Raw genomic sequence first — 24,186 nt, 5'->3', positions numbered from 1 at the left:
TTGTTGTAGGTATGAAAAATGAAAAAAAAACAAAATGATAAGGATGAATACTTTAATCTTCATTAAAACTTCTAACAGCAAAAAACAAGTTTCAGTATCACAGCAGTCTACTTCCAGAAGTTAATTAGGAGCAGCACAATTTATATATTTCCCTGAATAAAAAGTTTCCATCAAGTATTTAGTGACTTTAAAGGACCAAACAGTTGGTTTTGCATGTTTCAGCACATAAACAAATCACATATACAATACATTTCAATAGGCCTTTCTCACAGCAGACATTTTGACTTATAGTAGGAAGTGCACTGGTGTTGCTAACAACATGAACAATGGCTCTATGCTATTCAAGTGTCCCAGTAAATCATGACAGTGTAACAGTGAAGCAGCATAACCAACGCCAGGACCCTGACACTGAAGCAGCTAAATGGAATTCAGCCATCATTCATTTTATTATTTACACCTGTACTTTGCCTACTGTCACATGTCAAAATGTCTTAGGTGAAAAGGGTAAGTATAGTACTTTCCAAAACTGAAAAATAAACAGTATAATAGTGACTATTTTTCTTTTTCTTTTCTAATTTTTAGATTTCCCACCTGCTAGGCAATAAGCAGTTTCAGTTCAGCTTGCAGAAACTTGAAACTTGCCTGCGTAAGTCAGTCCATCACAGGGAACCTTCCCCCTGCTATTTTTAAACTCTGGGGCAGTGAAGTTGCAAGTAGGCACTGTACTTCTTCTTAAAGAACTCTGTTACATCAGACCTTTGACAATGACAAGCTTCGTTTTTTTCAGACAACAAAACCGGAAGATCGATAATAAAAAAAGCCTTTGCGACTTAAATAATACGGATTGGGCTCTTTCCTGCACTGAAAGTTTGCTGCCAGATACTAATCTAAGTTGTCAAGTCAACAAGCAGAGTCATAAAAATTCCTGCTTGCAACGGAAGGACAAGTAAGGTAAATCACAAACAAAAAATAAAGGCTACCCATGTTCATTGTCACGCATAAAACATATCAGTGATTTTTATGTGGCGTTCCAGCGGTTCCCTTTTATGGCGGAAAACCAATGAAAAAAATTAGGTATGCTATGGAAAATGGTTAGACATAATGTTACATATGCCAAATTTTTAATTATTGACTTATAAAGTACAAAACCTCCAGTAACTATTGTCCTTTAATATCATTTTATAGTCACACAATGTAAACTTAACCACTGCTCCAATATGTTCTGTCAAAGACAGTATAGGTTATGATTATTATTTAGTGTCACAGAACATAAAATGTTGACATGTTGACAATATGCAACAAATATATATACCGCATATAATATCTAACATTCAATTGTAGTAAGACTATTGATCACAGCGAGGTAAATCACACAGTATTTTGCCTATTTTAAACATGTCACTTACTCAGTCTCATTCAGAAAAATTCATTCCTGTACCCTGGTTATGAATCTAGAAGTGACTGGAGTGTTAAATGTTTCACAGAATATATTAAACTTATGTCACAAACAAGCACTGGACTTGCAACCACAAGAAATATCCCACGGTCAGAAATCTTAGAGCTAAGAGCTAGAAAAAAGTACCTTAAAACAGGAAACATGAAAAAATTAAAAGGGGCTGAATGAAAACAGGGTACTTCCTCATGATGGCTGCTTTTCCAACTCATCCAATGACTATAATCTGGTGCTTTTCTCCATTTTGTTCAGGTGTATGTGAGAATCTTTCTTCATGTCGTCGTCATCCTCTTCCTCCTTCCCTAAATCCTCCAGGTTGATCTTGTCCAGGTCATCAGGGTCAACGTAGGTGTAGAAGTAGGACATGATGGAGAAGATGATGCAGACGCCAAACAGCAGTATGGCAAACAGCAGGAACTCTTTCCACTATGACAACAAATACGGTTAGTACACGAACTGTACTGGGTGGAGAAAGATTCAATTCACTGTTGACGTTCGCTGAACTCTAGAGAAACAATGAAAAATGCTTGTAACATTGTAGTTGTAGATGTGCACTTTAGTTAAGACAAAGTAATAAAAAGGCGTCTTATAGAATTAAATGTCACAATTGAACTTGATATAATGATTAGAAGCGATACAGGGATTAAAAAAGGTGAGAGTTATAACCTCCAGTCTGATCATTAGAAGGAAAAAAACACACTGCCAAGCAAAAGGAAGTTCACCTTCATTGTGTTGGGGTGAAAAAGATATCTTTGGTAGATAAAAAGAAAACTATCTGCATGGCTGGGTACCTCTAGTGAGAAATGTGTCCTTCTGTAATTTAGGTGAACTGAAACTTTAGAAAAAGTTTACTGTTCCACAACGTTAAGTAATATTTCAGCATTAAAAGTGTTCCATACAAACGGTTGGCGACTGTGGTTTGGGTTCGTTCACCGCCCTTCCTTATATTTTGTAAATGGTTATAAGGTCTCCCATATTACCCCATGAAGTCGTACCTGTTCCAGTCCCGCACCCTCTGCCACGATCAGCACTATCATGTTCCCGAATGCCACAGTGAGCAGCCAGCCGGCCTGCAAGACTGACTTCATGGTGGCTGGAGCCTGGAGGGAAGGGAGGTCCAGTGTTAGTAAAGAATGAAGACAACAAGCAACAAGCAACCCGGGGTACAAATCTTTAAAGGTTTAATGAAATGTGATCATTTATATTATATATATTTAGATATATTTCTTTTTCTTAAAGGATTTTGGGGGTGAGACATCAAACAATCTTAAGGGTAAAGCAATCGGCTAAAAGTCACAGAGAGAAAAGCAGTTCAATTTAACAGAACAGGCACTACCGATGGACTACCGCTTTCATGGGATCTTTAAAAGGACTACTCCTCCAAAAACCATCATTCGACTATCAAACACTCAGTCCTTGTAAGTTTGAATGGTTAAAAAAAAAGCAACTGCAGTCAAGATTTTGGGTGGTTTTAATGGATTCCACAGGCAATCAAGTTTCATGGTGAAAAAAAAAGTATCAAAATGTCCATAGAAACTTCTCCAGCTACTCCAGTAGCATAATGCTTTTCTTCACTTCACTTTTTTTTTTGCTAAATTACCATATGTATAAATATTTAGCCATATTTTGGGGAAAATGTTAATGTTTGGAACATACTGATTATGCAAATCGATTGTGGAAACATGAATTACGCTGCAATAGTGTTTTGCTAAATTTCTATGGATGTTTTGAAACCTTTTCTTTTTTTTTTTTTCTTTTTTTTTGCTGTGAAATTGGGTGGGTCTTGGAATCCATTAGAAAAAGCCTTGACTAGCACTGATCGGGGAAAGCAGCATATCACAACTATCAGAGGTTCAGACTGTGAAATTGATTTTCCTCAGCAGCAGAGTGAAGTCAGTCTTTGAAATCTAAAGACTACGGAGTCACTGCTCCATTTCAAGTTATTGAGTATAATTACAAACCTGTGAGTAGGAGAACTCCACGCCCGTAATGGAGAACATGACCTCTCCCACAGTTATGAGGATGTACTGTGGGATCTGCCAGGCAATGTGCACATCGTTGGCTTTCACATTCTCTATCTTGTGAGCCACAATTTTACCCGATTCCTGAGAAAGCGCACAGAGATGGCATCATGAGTATGGATAACTTTTGAAATGTTGATATAAAATGCTATTCGTACGACAAGCATCCTGACCTGAATGAGTATGACGGTGTAGGAAGCTCCGAAGTCCAGCAGGCCCAGGTTAAGATTAGAGCACTTCCCTGAATGCAAGCAGCACCCGACAACTGGGTATCTACCCAGAGGCAGGAGGTAGACAAAGGATGACATGAATTAGAAAAGAACAAAAACACGCGGTTTGACTAGCTATGTACCCGTCTGCGTTGAGTTAAGAGTATATCACACATCAAATCAGTGAATTGTGAATGACACAGATCGTCTTGTAGTAAAGTAACGTAAAGTGGTGAAGCAAGAATCTTCCCCAACACTGTAGGGAGCCAAAGTGAAACCAGAACCTCCAGACCCCGTTTCAGAAGTAAGAAAACCTCATTCAAAATCACACCGAAGTTTGTTTTGATGCAAATTACGAATAATTCAGTCTTGGAACATAATCCTACCTAACAGCATGTGATAAAGTTCATTCAGTTTGTCGAGTATGGTAATTTAATAAATAAAAATGATGTAATATCTCCCCGTGTGTATATAAACCTGAAATAACTAACTAAAATATTTTTTAGGGGGCATACCAATCTTTTAAGTTGATATGGGGAACTTGTTGAGAAACAGTTGTCTATTTACACATTCATTTGGGGTTGTGTTTGTGTCCACCTGATGAATGTAAATCCAATATTCATTCTCCCTTTCGTGTTTTGGTCTCTACCAACTCCCAAGGAAAATATCTGGCTCAGTAGCTGTTAGATGTTCCACCTTCTTAACCAGCTAAGTCTCCGACTCTGTCTGTGTGCTCTTTGGTGCTGGGCAGGTGTTGACTTTTTAGAGCCTTTTCAAGTGGGAACAACTGCCCGCCGCGGCCCGAAAACAACACTGTGAGAGCGGTGAGAGTGAAGCAGAACAGTAAAGTTGTGGGCCTGAAAAACCAAAGCAAGGAGGTAAAAGACGATATAAAGCTCTGTAGAGCAGAAGGGAGCAGCAGAGTCATGTAATAATTATCTCAGAGGTCATCAACACTAGCAACCCCTTTTCACATTGCATATAGCAGTTTGATTCATTGTTATTATTAAAAAATATAGCGCCTTTAATATTTCTATTTTCAGAAATGCACACCATTTCCCATAAGCGGTAGACCGTTGCAAAGGCTAAGTGAGTGGCAACGGCTCATTCAGACAAAGCTGTAATAACAGCAAATTTTTGTTCTCAACCTCCAAAAGCAATTTACTATCGTGGATACTTATTCATCTCAGAACACCGATGGCAAATCTCAGGAACACGTTTCACTTCTTCAGAGGGGCCAGAGAAAGAAATCGTCATTGTGAGGTTGCAGTGATTCACAGAAGCTAGTGAAACAAATGCCTAGACAGGCGTTGACCTCTTTATACTGGTTTAGACCCCCCCGCCCCCGACCAGTTGTACTCACTCTCCCCGATCCACAGTCTTGTTAGTAGTCATGGTGTAACCAGATGGCACATGGAAAGTCACATCTCCAAAAGTTACGTTCACGGCTTCTGGCTGTGTGTTGAGGAACCTGTTAAATTTGAATTCATGATGATCAAACATAACCTATTAATCAAGCTAATTAAGTTGAGCTACGAGGAAACTTTTATTTTGAATTTCAATGTTTTACGGTGGAGGTATAAAAAGGAGTCTTAACCCCTGACGTTAAACATTTTAACATTACCTCAGAAAAGGATTCCCATCTTCACTTTTCTCTATGTTGTCCTCCACCTGGGTGATGAATAAACACAGCCATGTCAAGGAAGTTTCTATCAATAACATCAGAATCCGTTCTCGCCTCAACTAATTTGTGAAGTTTTTTGATTTTTGAAAAAACAGATCTTGCAAACATTTTGACTTTAATGTCTTATGCAAGTTTCCCTAAAGAGCAGCACTCATTATCCAGACGGTTTAATACTAATACTAATTTCGAGGAGGACTGTTAAATGTTAGATCACATCATAACCACACAGTCCTGATGAATTAGATGAACTGAGTTTTGGAGTTTTAAGCTCTCGTCATAAATACTCCCCGAGGTTCTTCTTTATGAAACTAACTTTAGCTGTTGCTTATCTAGTCATTAATATTTAATTCTATTGAAAAAAAAAAGATTTGGAACCAATTTTCAGGGACACTCACAAGTTTGCACTGGATTCCAGTAGTTTCGGAGTAGAAGATGAGACTGTAGGCCTTTTGTTCTTCAAAGGTCTGGTTACACTCTGAGGTGTTTCCTTTGAAGGTGACTTGAATCATCAGTTCCTTTTTGGACTCCCCCAGTAGAAGTGTTTCGTAGTTAGGCCCGGCCTGATACAGAGGGACCGGGGAGTTAATGTTCATGTTCTTTACAAAATCTTCACTGTTTGAAAAAAAAAAAAAAAAACTCTAATACATCACTAAGTATTAGAAGATAGACACTTTTTTCACTGCTGAGCTTTGAACTTAAAAACAGTTTTTAAAGATGCATTTATTAATATTGTTCAGGAAACAGAACCATAAGCCTCATATTACATATTTCGTAGAGTGAAGTTGCAAAATTAGCCATGGACAGAGGAAAGAAAGAAAACAGTGTCCTGATCTCTAAAATGTTCCCGTAGAGTAGCTGGAAGCTCCGACAGTAGCTGGAGAACACAACTTTAGCTTGGTGGCTTCATTAAAATGTAAATGCGAGCTGTTAAAACAGACAAAATGAGTTTTAAATGTCTTGAGGGCTTCATTTTGAGAAAACAGTGTACAGACATCGATACCTTCAGGCTTTTGTGTACCCTGTTAATTGCTGTGCATTTTTGTAGTGTTGCGGTACACTGCATGCTCCTAGTTTCACATTATCCTTCGGATCTTATATGTCTTAGTTGATTCCTGCTTATTCTCTTCAATGTTTTACACATTATACAACAAATCTGTTTCATATGTTCTCTAACTTCTGCTCTATTGCTGTCTCTGTAAGGACACACTTCTGCAAAACAAATGTTTAATCTCAGTGGTTAAATGAAGCTAATATTACTGAGTGAAAGGGGTGAAAAACCCTGCACAGGTCAGTGCTTTCTCACACGGCAAACACATTCTCCCACGCTCTCAGACCTCTGGTAAAGTTAGAGTCTGCAATCCTGACTTATGTGTGGTATGCAAAAAGCAGACAAAACAACCCAGAATTTTACGAAAGCCTGGTCACTGTGACCTTTGAGCTGCCCTGCATCCGCACTGAACAGTATAAAAAGTTGTTATCGTCTGATTACCTCAAGGTACTGGATCTGCTCCGGAAACCAGCTGCCGCCAGGGATCTTCACAGTGACATTACCTTTTGCCATGTTAATGGCGTGTAGGAGACTTTTCCCTGCAGGTGCAGGAGCCACCACTGTTTTCTAGCGGACGGAGAAGGAAATTAGAGCAACATACCGATGAATATCAGAGAACACAGTCTTAAAATTAGTATTATAGAGAGGCAGACAGCCGCCCACCATGGGCCGGGTTCTGTTCAAGGTTTCTACCTGTTAAAAGGGATTTTTTTCCTTGCCGCTGTCGCCAAGTGCTTGCTCATGTGGGAATGTTGGGTCTCTGTAAATATAACTTTAAAGAGTATGGTTTAGACCTGCTCTATATGAGAAGCTCCCTGAGATAACCTCTGTTATGATTTGGCGCCATATAAATAAAATTGGAATTGAATTGAATTGAATTGAATTGAATTGAATTGAATTATAGTACCAAGACTTATTAACCACCTTTTATGGTTCATGGAGCTCTCAACTTTCTTGGGTATATTGAAAGCATTACAGCGGGATTAAAATAGACCATACACATGCACATGTATTATGGCAGGGGGTGGAAAACGCATTTTGTTAGCAGAAACAATGGACAAAGCATCCATTGCTCAGGAGAATATATATATATATACTTTGAGATATTTACATCTTATTTCAATAGGCATGAGAATAATATTGTATATGGAGAGAAATTTGGCCAGGATGATTATATAATTATAAGTTTTCATAGCGACACATAAGCTTAACAAGACTAAGATGCTTTGTGCTTTGAGCTGAATGCTAACATCAGGATGCTAACTCCCAATGATAAAGCTAGCATGCTGATATTAAGGAGGTATGTTTACCATATTAGCCTTTTGGTACGCTAACATTTGCTTATTAGTATTAAACAGTAAAGTAAAGCTGAGGCTGATGAGAATGGCGTCAGTTTTTCAGATATTTCGTCATAAGCCAAGGGATTGGACATATTAACGTTTTGACCCCATGAGGGCGTGAAATTAGAGGTAAGGGGATAAGGGGGTAACTTTTTACAACTCTCAACTGGTTATCCAACTCATAGAGGTTGAAATATTTCAGCCTGGAGCAAAGACCAACTGACCGACCAACGCTGCCATCCCTCCAGCCAGTACATAACTGGAAGCTGCCCAGCTGATCTCAAATTTACCTCATGAAGACAAATTTACCTTCTGAAGACAGCTCGAGTATCAGCTGCCAGCTGCTACAGTATGAGACAACGGACAAAAATAAATTCGGGGGCTAGTGACACTTTATATAACGACCTAACTGTAAGACAGCTCAGTGTCTTGCAGGACAGGTCGGTCAGTGTTGCTCTCTTCCAGGACTGGGAAGCTGCATTAAAGAATTCCAGTTCTCCCCGGATGCATAGGAACTCTGGATTTATTTAACACAGACAGTCTGTGTGCAGGTATTTTCACGTTTTCTGGCTGGGTGTTCATGCATGCAGGTAATCCACCGTGTGTAAGTAAGCAAGGGTTGTGGTGAGGGTCTCTTTGCTTCTGTAACAAGAGGCAAAATTCACGACTGCTGCTCATACGTACCACAACGTTCATCTCCACCAGTGCGGCCAATCCAAAGGCCAGCGCTGCAAAAATCATCCCTGTGGACATTTTCCTTAGAGGCCTGAAGGCAGAGGGAGTCGGTGACAGACAGTCATTACTTTTATGAAACCCTTCATGGCCGTAGCCCCAGTGCGCGTTTACCGTTCTGAAAGTCAGGCTTTATCACTTTATAAATCAGAAGAGTGATTTCCACATCATTGTCCTCGCTGATCTGCCTGATAAGAGACTGCCTCGACGATTGTTTTGCCATCTGTTGCAAATGTTTCCTTTACAACCTGAGCTATTCTATTAAAAAAATATGGATAAAATCAGTAATTATGAAAGAGCTCTGTGCTATTTGTACACGTGAAACCACATTTGTACTTTTGAAAGTAGTTTTAACTGTCTTTTCCTGAGAATTAAGCACTGAAATGTGATCCTTTATTCTACAAAGCAAAGCTTGTGTGTTGCAGTAAACTGTGAAAATTGCCGAGTGCTCCACATACGTGAAGGGCCCACACATCACATTTACATTTGAAAATGTATACTATGTTTGTGTACGTGTGCACGGACATTTCCTTCATTCGCGAACTATTTTCAGTCCTGAGGCTTATCACTGGGATATACATGTAAGGTCATTTTCCAAGCTTAAGAGGCTTCTTAAACGCTCATGTCTGCAATAAAGACGGGAGTATCCAAAACAACAGGCTTCTACTCACGTGACGTGGATTCTGCAGAGGCCAACGAGCGGATATACGATGAGGTCAAAGATGGGCACAAAGAGAAGAATCAGCAGAGCATTCAACATCTAAAGGTGAGGGGGAGAGAAAAACTTGCTTTTAAATGACTCCATAAAAGCTGACTAAAACCCATAAAATCATAAAGGTTTGAGTTACACAAGAATAAAGACATTAACACAGATTCTAATACGATTTAACCAGTAAAGAGAAGGCAAAGATGGCTGTAATAAACAGCTATAAAAGCCTTTTCATGAGACTGACAGCATCACTCACCAAGTCAAACATCAGCTGTCTGTGATGTGGCACACCGGTGTGTGTTTTCATCAAAAGTGAACAAACATGAAAATGACTTGTTTTTGGCTGGAGGGGGCAGGTTTTTCATTTTAAGTGTAACTCAAATATACACCACAGTCAATAAGTATTTGGACAGTGACACATGATTGTGTTGTACTCGGCTAGACACACTAGATTTGAGGTGAATGCCTACGAGGTAACAGGGCTGACTTTGAGCTTTAGGGCTGTTGGAGGGTGTTTCCATCCATGCTAGAACAACTGGGCTGCTCCCCAACTTTAGGATGACACTGATCCAGAACGTGACTTCACGGTCATAAATGACCGGTCGCATAACGCCAGTACCAACTGACCGCGGTTTTCACCGGCTACAAACCGTACAGACCACAGGACGTGAAGATGGCTGCAGTACAAGCCGTGCCGGACCTCACAGGAGAGATACCCAGTGTCTGCGGGTGTCTGTGGGTTGAAGACGTCAAGAACAGGATGCCTTCATTCCTGTTCATTTGAACTTGTCCTATTTATTTATTTTAAATTTTGGACTGTATATAAAAAGGGCTGATGTGGATTTAAAAGCCTGTAACCTCATAAGCTCTTTTTTAGGACTAGACCTCACCCGCGCACACCCACGCCATAAATTCCAGTCTTTCAAAAAGTGCTTTTTAAATGAGTGAAGAAAACAATAACCTGTCATTCCATAGAGGACATCTCGTGTTTTTTGCACTTTGAAAAATACACAGCTCGGGTGAGAATTTAGTTTTTGTTTTACAAGTAGTAGATATCCATTCTTTTGTTAACTTTTCTACAGCGCTATTGCATTTTTATTTTTTTTTTTAAACTCTGTACTCCAGGACATTGGATTTTAAATGAATCACTGTCCAAATACTTACAGGGTGCAGTGTAGTTCTGGTCAGTGGTTTAACCACTGCTCCGCACAGGTGAAACAACACAAGTAGGAGTTGCACCGAGCACACGCAAACTCCAAAAAATGGTTCTTTGCTTCATCGCAGCTTCTTTGTAAGTTCCTCTGGTAACCGGGTATGTTACAGTACAAGTATCCCTAGAGTGCTCAGAAAGATACTGAGATTATACAGCTGCAATTCCATGATACCCAAAAACCCAGTGATATGATTATTGTTCATATGATATGATTGAAAGCTACAAAACAGCTGCTAAAGTAGCTGTTTCCAAGATCAAGAATGAGCTTGGAACCTCATCATGAAGCTTCAGAGTACAGAATATATTAAATACTCTCAGACAAAGGGGGGGGGGGGGGTATAAGGGGAGAACTGGATTTTAAGATGTTAAATCAGGAGGAGCTACACATACCTGCATTTGGTCCGGCTTAATAATGAAGTAATCTCCCTATAATAAAAACATGATTTCAGCTAAACAGGACAGCCACTTAAACTTTAACTTCATAAATATAAAACCAGTTGAGTTCATGATTTACTTAGGCCATAAACAAGGGAATTTACTGAAATAAAATGACAAATTGTAACGACTCCCTCACAAAGGCAAGATCTGTTTCACGGGACATTTTGTGCGATCAGATGAATATCACAACCCACCCACTGATGGGTGCAAAGTGCAATAATAAAGGATGTCATCAGCTTTTTGAAATTTTGACACCGGCGTTATTTGATTTCAGGAAACTCTTACAAAAGACATGTTCATCATCGTGGCTTGAAGCGTCCAGCGGGAACCCTGCAATAAAGAAAAACACCGACTGTCACTGCATTTTCAGGCAACGGCTTCACTGTTAGCTTAGCAAAATGAACCCAGAAGACTCATTTTGTTTCTTTTCCGGGAGAGGATAATTATTAAGAACTGGCAAACATTTGACACACCTTTCGGAAAAGACGGGGGTTCGTTTTAAATGAAGAATGAGTTCGGGAAAATGAACAACGAGTTCAGAAAGGATGAAATTGGGAATGTTGAACGTGGCTTTGAGAATAATCAGATGATTGAGTTGAGAAGGGAAGATAACAGGTAGTTATGGGACTGTATAAGAAAGCTATGACAGCAGACATTGACCTCGTGCTGACTGAAGAGACCGGTCGTGTATGTACAATCCACAAGAATTGAACATGATGCTCGATTTAATAGGAGAAACTCAATAATGCCTTCTTCGTAATATTTAGTCAGTAAAGCTAAGATGTCGCTGCAATAAAACTATAAAGCATTTAACATCCGACATGTAGGTCAAGAGGGATTTAAGCAGAAGTCAAATTAAAAGTCACGAGAAATGATTTCTGTTATTCCAAATTACAGACAATTTTAGCTGTGTCCAAGATACACATTACATCCTAAAAACAGCAAAATGAATTATACTTAAAGTCCCTGTGTCTACAATATTTATGTGATTATAGCATCATTAAAATTATATATTTTTTTCTTTGTTTTTATCTCTCTCCCATCTTGAAATCCCAGTTTTCTATGTCTGATGTTCTTGTAATGTTTTGCTATTTTTGCACCTGTACTGTATGGTACCGCATTTTGCGAAGCACCTTGTTACTCAGGATGAGGACTGGAAAACAGCCGTTGGACACAGCCGGCCTTGCTCCATCCAGCGGTAATAAAATCTGCCTCCCAGCACCTCTAAAGCTCGGAAAGTTTTATCTTGTCTCATCTTTAATCTGTGCAAAAATTGAACCTAAAAGCCACAATTAGCTGTTTTACTGGGGGTTGTGTATCAGATTTATTTAACTGGGACCAGTAACTTCCAAGAGGCTGCTTAAGAGTTTAGTTATCATTAGTTTTGCAGGTACGACCAAAGTGGCGGACCGACAGGCCGCCATTGCCAGCCCTAGAGCCTCTTTCGACTTTTTCTGTGCACTCAACTTTTGTACATGGTGTATGAATTATGGAGCTGGGACACATTTAAAAGACGAGCTCTCGTTTCTGACAGTTCATAAGTCTTTTGTCTTCACGTACCTGCTGATCGAACAGAGCCCAGAACATTGGCAGCGGGATAAAGAGCACCAAAACCCGCAGCACCATCTTAATCTCCTGGATCAGACGCTTCTGTTAACACACAAACCCACAGACCGGATGGATTATTGATACACTTTTGACTTTTTCAATTCAATCCTCTTAGAAGACTCTCGGACAGAAACGAGTGTTGTTAAGTGTTTACGGTAGTCCTTTTGTTACCGAGTACTTCTCCTCAGCCCAGTCCAGCCAATGCTTCTTCTTAGGGATATAGTTTGAGCTCTTCCAGCGGTTTTTGATGGCAAACTGCAGGTAAAAGTAAATAACAGAAACGAAAATTGAAAAGTTGACAGAAACAGCGTTAAAATTCATTACATTCATTACAGCAACAAAAGGATTCTTGAAAGAAAAATACTTAAATAAATCATCTTTTATGACTGGGGACAACTGCGAAATGACTCACTCCGATGCAATTGCAGACTTCCAACAGGACGTTTCCCCGGGAAGGACACATCTTGTACAGACCACTGCCAGCAATAAACACAACTGCACAAGATGAATGGAGAATTAGAGTGGAACCAAAGAAGTGAAGACAACGGCTTAGATTGGATATGGCTCGGCTGCTGTGGATGCAATTGTTCTATTTGCCTCCTATCAGTTTACCGTCATAATTCCACTACTTAAGATAAGGTACATTACAGACAAAAGAGAAGAATCTAACGGTTAGTTTACCTTTTAAGGATGTTTTGGCCCTTTTACAGCTGCTTATGAATGGTTCAGGGTAAGAAATTCCAACATGTTGTAAACACACTTCAGGCCTCTCAAAACTGAAGGCCCCTACTTTGTCCCTCCCTCACCGTGATCTGCCCATGGCCTCTCCGGTACTAAAAGCACTGTTTGTTTTCACAGAGTGTGTGGTCAGCCGAGCATTAATCGCACAGGGATCAGTGGTGACGGGGGCTTCAGAGGCAGAGAGAACTGACTGTCAGGATGTGTGTGGAGGGGCCTTGATCAACAGGAAGCCCAGCCTGTCAAAACCTGGACTTCATACTGTACAAACATGTTCTCAGCATGCAGACCGCAGCCTGAACCACGCTTAGAGTCTGAAACGGGACAGTTGATTGGGACACTGATAGTTAAAATGTTTAAACTGGGGAATTACACTGCAGCCTGAAAAATAAATGTTTTATAGACCGTCTATTTTTATCCTTATTTATCTCAATTAAAATTTAAAATAGTTTGACCAAACAGAGATGGATCAGTGAAATGAGCAGGTTCCGGGAAATTGGTGATGAAGTCAGTGTGATACAGTTGAAAGTTCTGGGATTAATCATAATGATGTGATTTCCAGTGTAAGTTACAGCTCAAAATTTACTGCCATCTTGTCGTCTCGTCTATTCACTGTTACTAATTTTCTTTTTAACGGTGCCCTTAAACGTATAAATGTAAAATATCCTGCCTAGGAATCGTATCTCAGCTAGCATGCTAATATTAGTTCATTAGCACAAAACACAAAGTACAGCAGAGGCTGATGGGAACGTCATTAGTTTTGCAGCTTTTTGGTCATAAACCAAGGTATTGGACAAATTTAAATTTTGACCTGATGATGGTGCTAGATGAAAAGTCTGGGGGTCACCAAAGTGATTACAATTCAACCCGAGGGGGAGACATGAATGTCTGAAGCAAATTTCGTGTCAATCAAATAGTTATTTCAACATCTCACTCAAAGCCACAAATGTCAGCCTCATGACGGTGCAAGATAACAAACTTGGGGGATCACCAAAGCCAGTGGGCTGGCATAAAAAGGAAAATGGTTTAACGTCATTATCATAGTCTTTTACATTTGCAGATCCGTAGTTAACGGCCTGACTCTACATCAGTCAGGCTCTGGGACGGGAGAGAGCAATGCGGTCACCGTCCAAACTTTCACTAGGATGTGGATTACATCTGGTGTGGATGTTGCAGGTGGATGAACACTCACCGATGGCCACGATCATCAGAGCTGCAGGAACCCCAAAGGCCAGAGCGTAGCAGTCGCCGCCGAAACACTGCACGTCACCTGCAGGAGCAAGCCCAGCGTTAACGGCATCGACACAGCGGACCTCATTGGGTTCATATCATGTATTGAACATCAAGACTGTGAATTCTCACTTCTCAGTATTGGTGTAATCACAGTCGACAAGAGACTCCCTGCGTTGACTGACATGTAGAAAATGGAGAAGAATTTCTGCCTCTCGTTGACCTGGAGGTGATAATCAGGAGAACATTTTTTGCCTGGTTTTTGGCGAATACTACGTCTTACAATGTGTAAGTCACTATTAAGGTTATTATTTTCTGAAAACTTTGAATAATGTACGGATAACGGATATTAAGCAATTCTTGTGCCATAGAAATTTGTGTGATCCATTTTTAACCCATTTTTACTTAAATGTTCTACTCCGGATATCCTAAATTAAAGCTGCATTCATCTACTTTTGGTCACTAGGAGGCAGAAAAACAAGCTGACAGATACACTGACAACTTGTATAGTTCATACGGCTGACATGTTTGCCATGTTTACCCATTTATAAATCCAGCATATACTGATGAACATTATTACTCCTTGTTTGTTTTCGGCTGATAAGTCATTCCCTCTCCCCTTAGCTCTGATTCGCTCCCCACCAACTCCCGAGAAAAATATCTGGCTCTTTAGCTGCTAGATATTAAACTTTTTTAGGTAGGTGGACAAGGTAGAGTATAGTAAGTTTATTTCACATTCAAAATATTGATGGATGCAGGTTGTAATGTAAGTAAAAATGAACCATATTACTGCTCACGCGTACGTTTTTTGTGAAAGCTAGCACATACACAGGGTTTCGCACGCCTAAATATTTCAAGCTTTGTTTGTATTATTCCTATAAACGTGTACCAAATTTTTATAGACGCTTTGACCACCACTTGTTCTTTTTTTGGCTGGACTGCAACCGTGGATCCAGCCCTATAACTGAAAAAAGGTCTGTGAGTGAGCGAGTGAGGCAGAGGGCGCAAGGTAAAGTTACACGATTGGTCAGCTGGCCGAGTGTTGGAGTTTCCCCATTGGTCGTTGCTCTTTCAAATTGATTTGGCAGAAACGGTTGCCATTGCATCATCAGCGGGTTGTTTACAGGAAGTGTTGCCAAATTAGTGCCTTTCTCAACAGATTTACAAACTTTTCACACCCTTTTAGTGAGTTTTCTTCACAAAAGCGCCTAGCAACAAATCTAGTGACTCCGTGGGCAAGACTTAGCCACTTTCCGTAGAAGAGAGTCACAATTGTTGCCCCGCGAGCACGAGGTCGGGCTTTCCCTCCACGGGAACACCTCTCAATGCAGCTCATTCAACTGACCGCATGGCAACTGACACAGACGTGAATGAGCCTCTAACTTTCTCTCTGGGTGATTATTTTATAAGTAAATATAGCCAAAGTCACAGCACAGCTTGTTGTGTCTAACTTATGGAAATGGTGATTTTGTCAGACGGCATGGGCGTTTATAAGATTGCAGTTTTAGCAGCGCAGAGCGGCAGCTTTGAAATGGCTTGGAAAAACCTGCTGGTTAACATGTAGTCTGAATGGGCCACGTTTCAGTCACTATTTCATACTCTTTCCGTTGTCTGACAACAGAAAAAGAAAAACATATAAACAAGTACAGCTTTATTGGGAATTCGGCTGTATTAAAATACTGTATGTGTGAGCACAGAGAGTACGAGAGAAGCAAACAGATAAAGGGCGGTCAAGCCACATCCTAGGTATTGACCTAGTCTCGTTTTACTGCCGAAAACCTGAAGAAACTCTCTGTAAAACTAACACGTGAAATGTACTGGCACCAGGGTGAATCACAGGGAGGCTCTTTTATTGAGTGTAACACTTCAGTTCACAACATTTTGCACTTGGTGACCCAATCAAAGTCTTCTATTACCGACCAATGGTACTTTGAAAATTCATTTACACCCTGAATGATTTCTGTTGAATTGATTTTTCTGGATATAAAAAAAAAAAAAAAAAGAAGACTGTTACTGACTCCTTTCACAGAATAGCTAGTTTTCTTCATTTTGTCCTTTTAAAGACAAAACAAAAACAGTACAAGCTACACCACTTTCATGTCTTCAAAGTAAAGAGGTGCAGTGCCTTACGTGCGCATCGTCAAACTGGTCTCCTCCAAATGCTGCCACGCAGGGCTTGATTCCTCCGGTGCCGAGGGCTATGAGTATCAGACCTATCATGGACAGAGCACTGCAACAGGAGAACACAGCCAATGCTAGTGGAAATTCACAATGGACATGCAGTCGCTATTAACTATGGTACTGAAAAAATAAGTCAATCAATTGATTAGTTGACTCTTAACCAACAAGAATTTGATGCTCAATTAATTGTATAAGTCAATTATCAAGCAAAAAATGTTTTTTTTTTCTTTTTTTTGCTGTTTTCTGTTTTATTTTATTGTAAAGTGAATATCTTTGTCTTTTTGACTATTCACCATGGGCTCTGGGAACATTTAAAGACTAAACAATTAATCAAAAAGAAAAAAAGTTGAATTCATAATGAAAATAATTATTAGTTGCAGGAGAAAACGGATTCACTGCCCACATCTCTGATATGCTGAGGGATTCAAAGTGAAAGAAAATGGCCCAATGTAATGACAAAGACCTCCTTGGCTTCTGTCTAAGAGTTCTATGCAATGATTGTGCCTGATCAAAATGACTGAATCGGTTTCAGATAACTCACATGTGCATACTGCTGTCTCCCATAGAGGGAATGGCTCCAACCGACTTGACCACATGGCCGATCACATAGACAATGGAGAGGTAGATGATGGTCCTGTTGGGAGCAAACTGTGGTTACGTACTTCCACTCAACTGCACTCTTATTATTGTACAAATATCCCTGTGTGAGTGGCGGTATGGTGATTCATCCCCAAAGCTCCCAGGTTAATGATGTATTGCGAGCTGAGATCATTACCTCCGTTGTATTGGGGTGACAGAGACACATATCTCAAAACGCCTGCGCATATTCGTAAAACCATTTGCACGGCTCGATACCACTGTTCGGTGATTTTGGGTGGACTGATCCGTCAGTGCATTCGGCGATAACGGAGACAGGGACTCACTTGAATTTTCCGAGCCAGGAGTCAGCGATGATAGCTCCCAGTAAGGGCGTGAAGTAGCAGAGGCTGCTGAAGGCGTGGTAGACAGCGGTGGAGAGGTCCTTGTCCCAGTGGAGGTAGTTGAGGAAATAGAGTGTCAGCACCGCTGTGAACCGACACACAAGCATGAGCTGTGACCCAGTGCAGGGGAAGAACACTCCCAAAAAGACTAATGGCTCATTACGCGTCAACAAAACCTGTCCTATTCCAAGGCCTCTTCCAAATGTGACTGAGAATTGTTGTGTACCCCCATGGAATCTGTCGACTCTTTCAACATATTTGAAATAGCAAACATTTGATCCCCTTGCAAACAGGGCCTATTAATAATAAAGGTGACATACTATAACACATTTGTCACACCTTCAGACCCATAAAATTAGAGTCAGGTTTTCCAGATTAGGTGCCAATGACTAGAACCTCCTTGGGGAGTGCAGATGGAACCCGTGCTATTTAAGCCTCTATGTTCTGGTGTTCACCTGCTACTGAAGTGTGTGGCATCATCATGCCAAGAACTAAAGAGCGCCGTAAGGGCCTCCAGAAAAAAAAAAAAAAGGGTGTGGATGCCTATGAGTCTGGCAAGGGATTTAAAAAGATCTCCGTGGCTAAAATAGAAGACGTTGGAGTTGTGGAATGGCCTAGACAAAGCCAAAGTCTGAATCACATTGAAGTGTTTGGGGGGGGGGGGTTCTTGCAGTACACGCAAGAAAACCCCACAAATCTTGCAACTGAAGGAATTTTGCATGGAAGAGTGGTCAAAATTTTCAGCAGGCCCATGTCAGAGACTGGTGGACAATTATGCAAAACGCCTACAGGAAGTTTATTTCTGCTAAAGGGGGGATAAACTAGCTTCCGAGGCCAAGGGTGTACTTGCTTTTTCCACAGAAGAATTTTACATCTATTGATGTTTTTGTGGAATAAATGACTTGAAAAAGAAAGTTTTCCTCGTGGTTTCATTCAAGCATATCACCTTTATCTGTAGGCACTTGTATCAAAGAGATATGTTGAAAATGGCGACAATTTCCATTGGGATGTACTTTATCTTTTTTATTTATTTATTTTTTTGAGAGTATACTACCAAATGTTGTACAGAAAGAATTTTTGCATACCTCTCATGCCATAGTAGGAGAAGCGTTCACAGAACTCATTCACCACCACAAAGCAGATGCTGACTGGGTAATTTGTTCCACATAGTTTCTGAAAGAGGCAAAGTTTGTTCACTGGATGAGGATCAGCGCTGTTTAAACAAAACTGAGTATGTGAAATTAAATAAACAACGCCCCCTGACATTAAATCCATTCTCGTCTCTTTTCTCTAAGTCAATTGTAAACAAAAACTGAATTCAATAGATGGTTTTTACCGCCTGTAACCGAGAGTGGATGAATATTTTCGCCGTGAAATGAAATGAAAGATGCATACCTTCTGTTGGTCAATCCCTCATCAAATACTCGAGTTACTCATTGTACAGACAATACTGAAAGTAGTCACTCAAATTTGAGGCTTCTGATATGATCATAGGATAGAATGAAAAAAAAAAACACAAAAACGTCCAATGTATTCCGATAATTCTGGGATAGACGACAGGTAGCTGTAATTTAATAGTTTATAGTTACTAGATTATCAGTTTTCATCTATTGTACTTACATTTCAGGAGTTTTCTTTTTTTTTTTTTATCTGTTTCATTGCTGTAGAAGTACATTTAACCGAATACTAGTACTACTAGTGCTTTATGTGTGTATTCTCATTGTGTATTCTAGGAGAAATCACACTTTCAGCTCGACCATATTTACCTTCAAACTGTAGTCTCTCTGCAGATAAAGATTTTACAGAGCGTCAGGCATGTGCCAAAAATGAAACGTGTGATGTTACGCATGACATTTTGTCAGGGCCGTGTGTACACGAGGCCTGAAATGACGCTTAGTTCATCCACAGAAATGAACTGGCAACAATTTTTGTGTGAATGATTAATCATTTAAGTCAGCGACCAAGAAACGAATGTCTAACATGAGGAGAACGTTTGCTGCTTTCCTCTGTTTTGTGTCAACATGCGACTGAATATCTTTGGCAAAAACAAGTAACCTGAAGTTTGGGTTCCTGGAACCTGTCATGTTATTACCTCGGCTCACCAATTCCCATTAATCTAAAAAGTCATGAGACCGCAGATTATTTGATCCGGTATATAAATAATACTGATTCGTGTTCTCAGACTGTTAAAACTTGAGCACAATTCTGCTGCTAAAAAAAAATTTCAATCTGTGCCTCGTTCAAGTTCGACTTGTTGGACTTTTCCTCGCAACTGGGGAGGCAATCGATCCGGCACCGGATCTGATCCGCATTGAACACAGTTTCTCTCTCCCTAAGTGTCATTATAAAACGCACTGTCCCCCCTCTGTCATTCCGTTTTGTTGTGCCACGGTGATCCCTGGTCTCAGGTTACAGCAGTACAAAAATAAGTCCAGTGAGTTTCACACAGCGAGGCGCCGTCTCCAGATTTCGGATCCGGGCAAAGGTGAGCACTGGGATCGGATCCGCGCTCAACTATCAGCAGATACTGATACAAAACAACAACAAAGAAAATAGGTTTGATCGATGCTTCCTCACTTGTCTGTCCATAGCAATCTCAGCACGTTGGGTCGCATTTGTCTCGGATGTCTGTCTCTAAGACTTCTGTCTCCAGCCCCACTACAACAGAGGTAAATATAAAGAGTCGAGAGGATCTTCACAGAGTGCTCGGGGGAAAAAAAAGAATTTGGAAATGTGTCATGAAAGACAACTGAGCAAACTCCACTGACTGATGAAGACCGTGTGATACGACCACGGCTCCAGAGCAGCTGCTGCATTGACCTTTAAGTCTTGTATTTGTCTGTGAGTGTCCCTCTCGCTCTGGATGAGCCGCGGACAGGGATCTCAGAACCCGGGCAGAATAAAAAACTAAAGTGCATGGATTCTGCAGAGACAGCCCCCCCCCCTTTCTAGGGGGGTTGACGAAAACGGGTTTGTTTTGCCTCCAAACGTCCGTCGCCCGCGTGCGTTTCAGCCCCCTCGCAGTCGGAGGTGATGCGCCTGCCGCACGCCCCCCTCTCTCTCTCGACTTAACGGTGACGGTCCCGGTGGGAACAAGGCCACCGGAGCAAACGCCTCGCGGCTCTGCAGCTTGAGTCGAGAGGACAGAAAACACTATCCGGAGCCGGACTTTTACCAACGCTCCCATGTGTCCACGCGTATGTTCCGGCCAGACGCGGTGCAATTTGACGGCTGGGTTGAAATGGTTTCAGGGAAAACTTTTCACACACAAAAAAAAAAAAAAAAAAAAGAAAAGAAAAGAAAAAAAAACCCAAGACGCACAACCAAACAACCTGCTCGGTTTATCCGGACAAAAAAATAAAAACAAAACAAAAAAAACAACTTTGCTTAATATTCCGCCTACCTCAGTCATGTTGCTTTGTTTCTTTACAGCCGCATCGGGAGCTCCTGACTGACATCCAAGTCCGTCCCACTCTGTTCTGCTCTCTGAGGGCACGAATGTAAATCCTCGACCCTTTATGCTCTTAAAGCTGCCTTAAAGTTAATATTCCACCACCCAGACCCGAGCACGCCACTGCGGGGACGGCGGCGGGGCCCTCCGCAGACTTCGGTCCCTATTGGAGGGACTCCAACCAGGACGACAAATTTCACCCACATGGGCATTTTTACATCTTAAAAGTGGCAGTTTGTATTTAACCAGCTCTCTCTGTGCAGCGGGAAGGGGGGGGGGGGTTCGCTGGAGCGGAGCAGCAGCTTCTCCGGTTGTACAATGGTGTCATTGTTGAGCTCACCGCCGCAGACCTGACCGGGGGATGATGGGTAACACTGGCCTGGAAGTGCCGGCCAAGCCGCCCATTTACTGGGCAAGAACGACTACCAGGGCATCGCCGCGGGTGTTTTCATTCACCACGGGAAACGTGCACTGCCTCACACTGTGTGTGTGTGTGTGTGTGTGTGTGTGTGTGTGTGTGTGTGTGTGGTTTCACCGTGGTCACCTCTTATTCTGCAAACAGATCCTCTTCTTTAGTCATCTAAAGCTGGTGGGCTCTGAGTAACGGACAACACAAAACACTCTGATGAATGCATATAAATAACACCGTAACAATCACCATGCAGGGTGTTAAGGACATGTAGTTTATTTGACGGTGTTGATGATGTGAAGAGGATGAAGGAGACTCCGCTGACACCGTCTTGATTGCATATAAAGGTTTATTACAAAGAAGAACAGCGTCAAGTCAAGCATCTGCAGACCTGCTCGTGAGAGGGTGTGAAGCCGATGAGCCACTCTGAAAATCAGCCTTGTTCACCGACTCTTAAATAAGGCAGTTGTTTTCCTAAAAACTGTCACTAACGTATGGTTTCGATCGCAAAGCGTAAACTTCCTTTCCCAAACTGTGAGGCACCCTCTGAGGACCTTTGACCTAGGGCCTCTATGAACACAGCTCTGCATATACAAACATACACCTCAGACACTTCGTTTAGGGTCAAGAAAGTATCAGGTAACAGTTTAATTAATGGTGGTATAAGTTGTTGTATAAGTACCAAATGAAACCTCCTGAAATCTGATTCTTAACCAGTTTTTATTAAACATACAGGGGCGTTTCTTTGCCTTTTTATTGGGGGGGGGGGGGTGACATGCAACAGAGGGACTGGGGAAGTTTGTAATTACAGGGTCGGTGTCTGGGATGCCCCCTGGTTGAGCTTTTTCTGGGTCAGTCCAAATTAAGCAATTTGAATACACCATTCTGAGCACCAGTAACTTCTGAAAGGGCCTTTTTTTTTCCCCACTATTTTTGCATTTGATGGGTTAAACTTCGACCATGAAAGAAGTGAACGGTTGCAGCCGGTGGTGGGAGAAGTATTCAGATCCACTACGAAACGTAAACGTGAACACCACAGTGCAGTTGGTTGGGGTGAAGCTGATTTGAGGAGCTTCTTGCGCTGTCGTGTAGGTGTAGTGGTAACCTGAAACATTTGATCGTATTTTAAAAACTGACGATGTTTTCTAGTTAAAATCTAAACCAGACAACAAATCTGCAATGCGACTCGTGCAGAGAGCTGTTGACTAAAAAGTGTGATTTTTTTTATTTCCTGAAAATGTAGTGGAGGAGAAGTATGACGCGTCAGAAAATGGAAATACTTAAGCAACGGTGAAGAAGTCCTATATTATAGCCACATGTAAGTGTAAATCTTAAAGATGCATTCTGGAAAATGCACGTTTTGTTTTTGTTTTGTTTTTAAGAAAATCCAAATTGTGCAGTGGTAAAGTTGACTGCCGGTTGTCATTCTGTGTATATTTAAACCTTTTCGACACCGTCATCATTTTGCTCGATGCTACTTGAACTAGATCCCTTCTATGGAGGGGAACTACTTGACGCCAGCTCATTCAGAAACCAAAAACACATTCAATATCTGTGATTTACTGGATCCACAGGTCCCCATTTGAGTCAGCGTGACTTATTCAAGGTTTTCCCCTCCATTCGCTGCTCCAGCTTGTTTTGGTACAAACTGCAAACCACAGAACAGTTAACCATAAATAGTTTGAGATTAGAATAGAATAGAATACAATGGATTTTTTTTTGCAGGGGTTTCAACTGTATCGCACCCTTATCAGCAGATGGAGATTTCTCAGGTGCCGTAGCGCGGGGCCATGCACAGGTCACTGGTCTAGAGGGAAAAACCGGAGCACTGGAATGACATCACATGCAACACCCACGCAGGGAACACGGGACGAGAGACCGGACGAAAAAACATTAGCTGTCAACTTCTGCTGCCTGTGAGCACCGAAACACAGACGGGTCACTGCATGAGGGGGAAGGGGTCAAAGGTCATCGGCCTGCTGTCAGCCGACAGTGCCAAAGACCAGGGCTGTGGACAGAATTTCACCGATCCTAAGGACGTGAGTCCAAGTCGCCGAGTGCCTGATTACTTTTTTTTCTTCCGTGTTATTCCTTCATTTTCATGCTTTTCCATCAAATTCTCCCTTAACCTTTTTTGTTCCCAAGGGGAAGTTTGTCTCACAGGCAGGTAAAACACAGAACACTGATTATTATCATATTGTCTGTTTTTTGTTTTGTTTGTTTTTTTCCCCTGCACCATGCTCGATACGCTGTTCCATTTCTGCAAACTGCCAACCAAAATTTTTTTGGTCTAAAACAGTCAACAGAGAATGTGCAGTAACCTGAAACATCGCTTCATATTTTATAAACTGATCATTATCTTTTGTTTAACTAGTAAATATAGCTGTCAAATAAATGAAGATGCATGAAAAGTGCTAAAATAGTCAAATTTAAAAATTCTGCATATGGTCAAAACTCGTAAATACTGTAAATGCTGATGACAACTGTGAAATGTGGTTGAAAGCCTTGGAAAAAAGCTAGTAAGTGGACCTTAAGTTCTGATTTCAAAGGTCAAGAGTTCACTCTCGCACTTAATGACTAATAGCACATCAATAAGGAGTTTATGACATACAAATGATGTAACTCTTGCGGTGTAGGTCCTGTTTCTCTCTTTTTTCCAAAAATAAATGTTTCCTGTCATGACCCTGAGTCAGACTTCGTCTCTCCGGTTATAGGTGAGGCCAACAACTCGCTTTGCACCTT

General features: G+C 41.1%; 1 protein-coding gene and 1 long non-coding RNA gene across 11 annotated transcripts; one reads left to right on the top strand and one right to left on the bottom strand.

Annotated features, from left to right (window-relative positions):
* Positions 1-81: 81 nt before the first annotated feature.
* Positions 82-21,061, bottom strand: slc15a2 (solute carrier family 15 member 2). Of its 9 annotated transcripts, none has more exons than XM_040148241.1 (22): positions 20,988-21,061; positions 18,670-18,757; positions 17,528-17,669; positions 17,146-17,238; positions 16,554-16,653; positions 14,556-14,646; positions 14,386-14,463; positions 12,868-12,950; positions 12,627-12,710; positions 12,408-12,497; positions 11,133-11,177; positions 10,800-10,835; positions 9,159-9,247; positions 8,440-8,521; positions 6,857-6,982; positions 5,763-5,927; positions 5,308-5,354; positions 5,047-5,154; positions 3,648-3,747; positions 3,415-3,558; positions 2,449-2,553; positions 82-1,879 (listed from the first exon to the last, which is right to left on the bottom strand). In XM_040148241.1, exons 1-22 carry the CDS (start codon positions 20,994-20,996, stop codon positions 1,673-1,675), a joined length of 2,112 nt encoding a protein of 703 aa, XP_040004175.1. In that variant the 5' UTR covers positions 20,997-21,061; the 3' UTR covers positions 82-1,672. The 9 variants fall into 9 exon arrangements, with proteins under 9 accessions (XP_040004175.1, XP_040004176.1, XP_040004173.1 ...); XM_040148242.1 differs by lacking the exon at positions 20,988-21,061 and adding an exon at positions 18,980-20,523; XM_040148239.1 differs by lacking the exon at positions 20,988-21,061 and adding an exon at positions 19,351-20,523 and having other exon boundaries at positions 18,670-19,148.
* On the top strand, positions 19,846-24,109 carry LOC120801360. 2 transcript variants are annotated; one of them, XR_005709092.1, is made up of 3 exons: positions 19,846-20,069; positions 20,176-20,253; positions 23,170-24,109. It is a non-coding gene; the product is annotated as an uncharacterized LOC120801360 (long non-coding RNA). The 2 variants fall into 2 exon arrangements; XR_005709091.1 differs by having other exon boundaries at positions 19,849-20,069; positions 23,199-24,109.
* Positions 24,110-24,186: the final 77 nt, after the last annotated feature.

Source organism: Xiphias gladius, chromosome 16 (genome assembly GCF_016859285.1).
Source record: "Xiphias gladius isolate SHS-SW01 ecotype Sanya breed wild chromosome 16, ASM1685928v1, whole genome shotgun sequence".
Lineage (NCBI taxonomy): Eukaryota > Metazoa > Chordata > Actinopteri > Istiophoriformes > Xiphiidae > Xiphias > Xiphias gladius.
The sequence above is the reverse complement of the archived record's forward strand: the minus strand, read 5'-3'. Positions and strand labels throughout refer to the sequence as shown.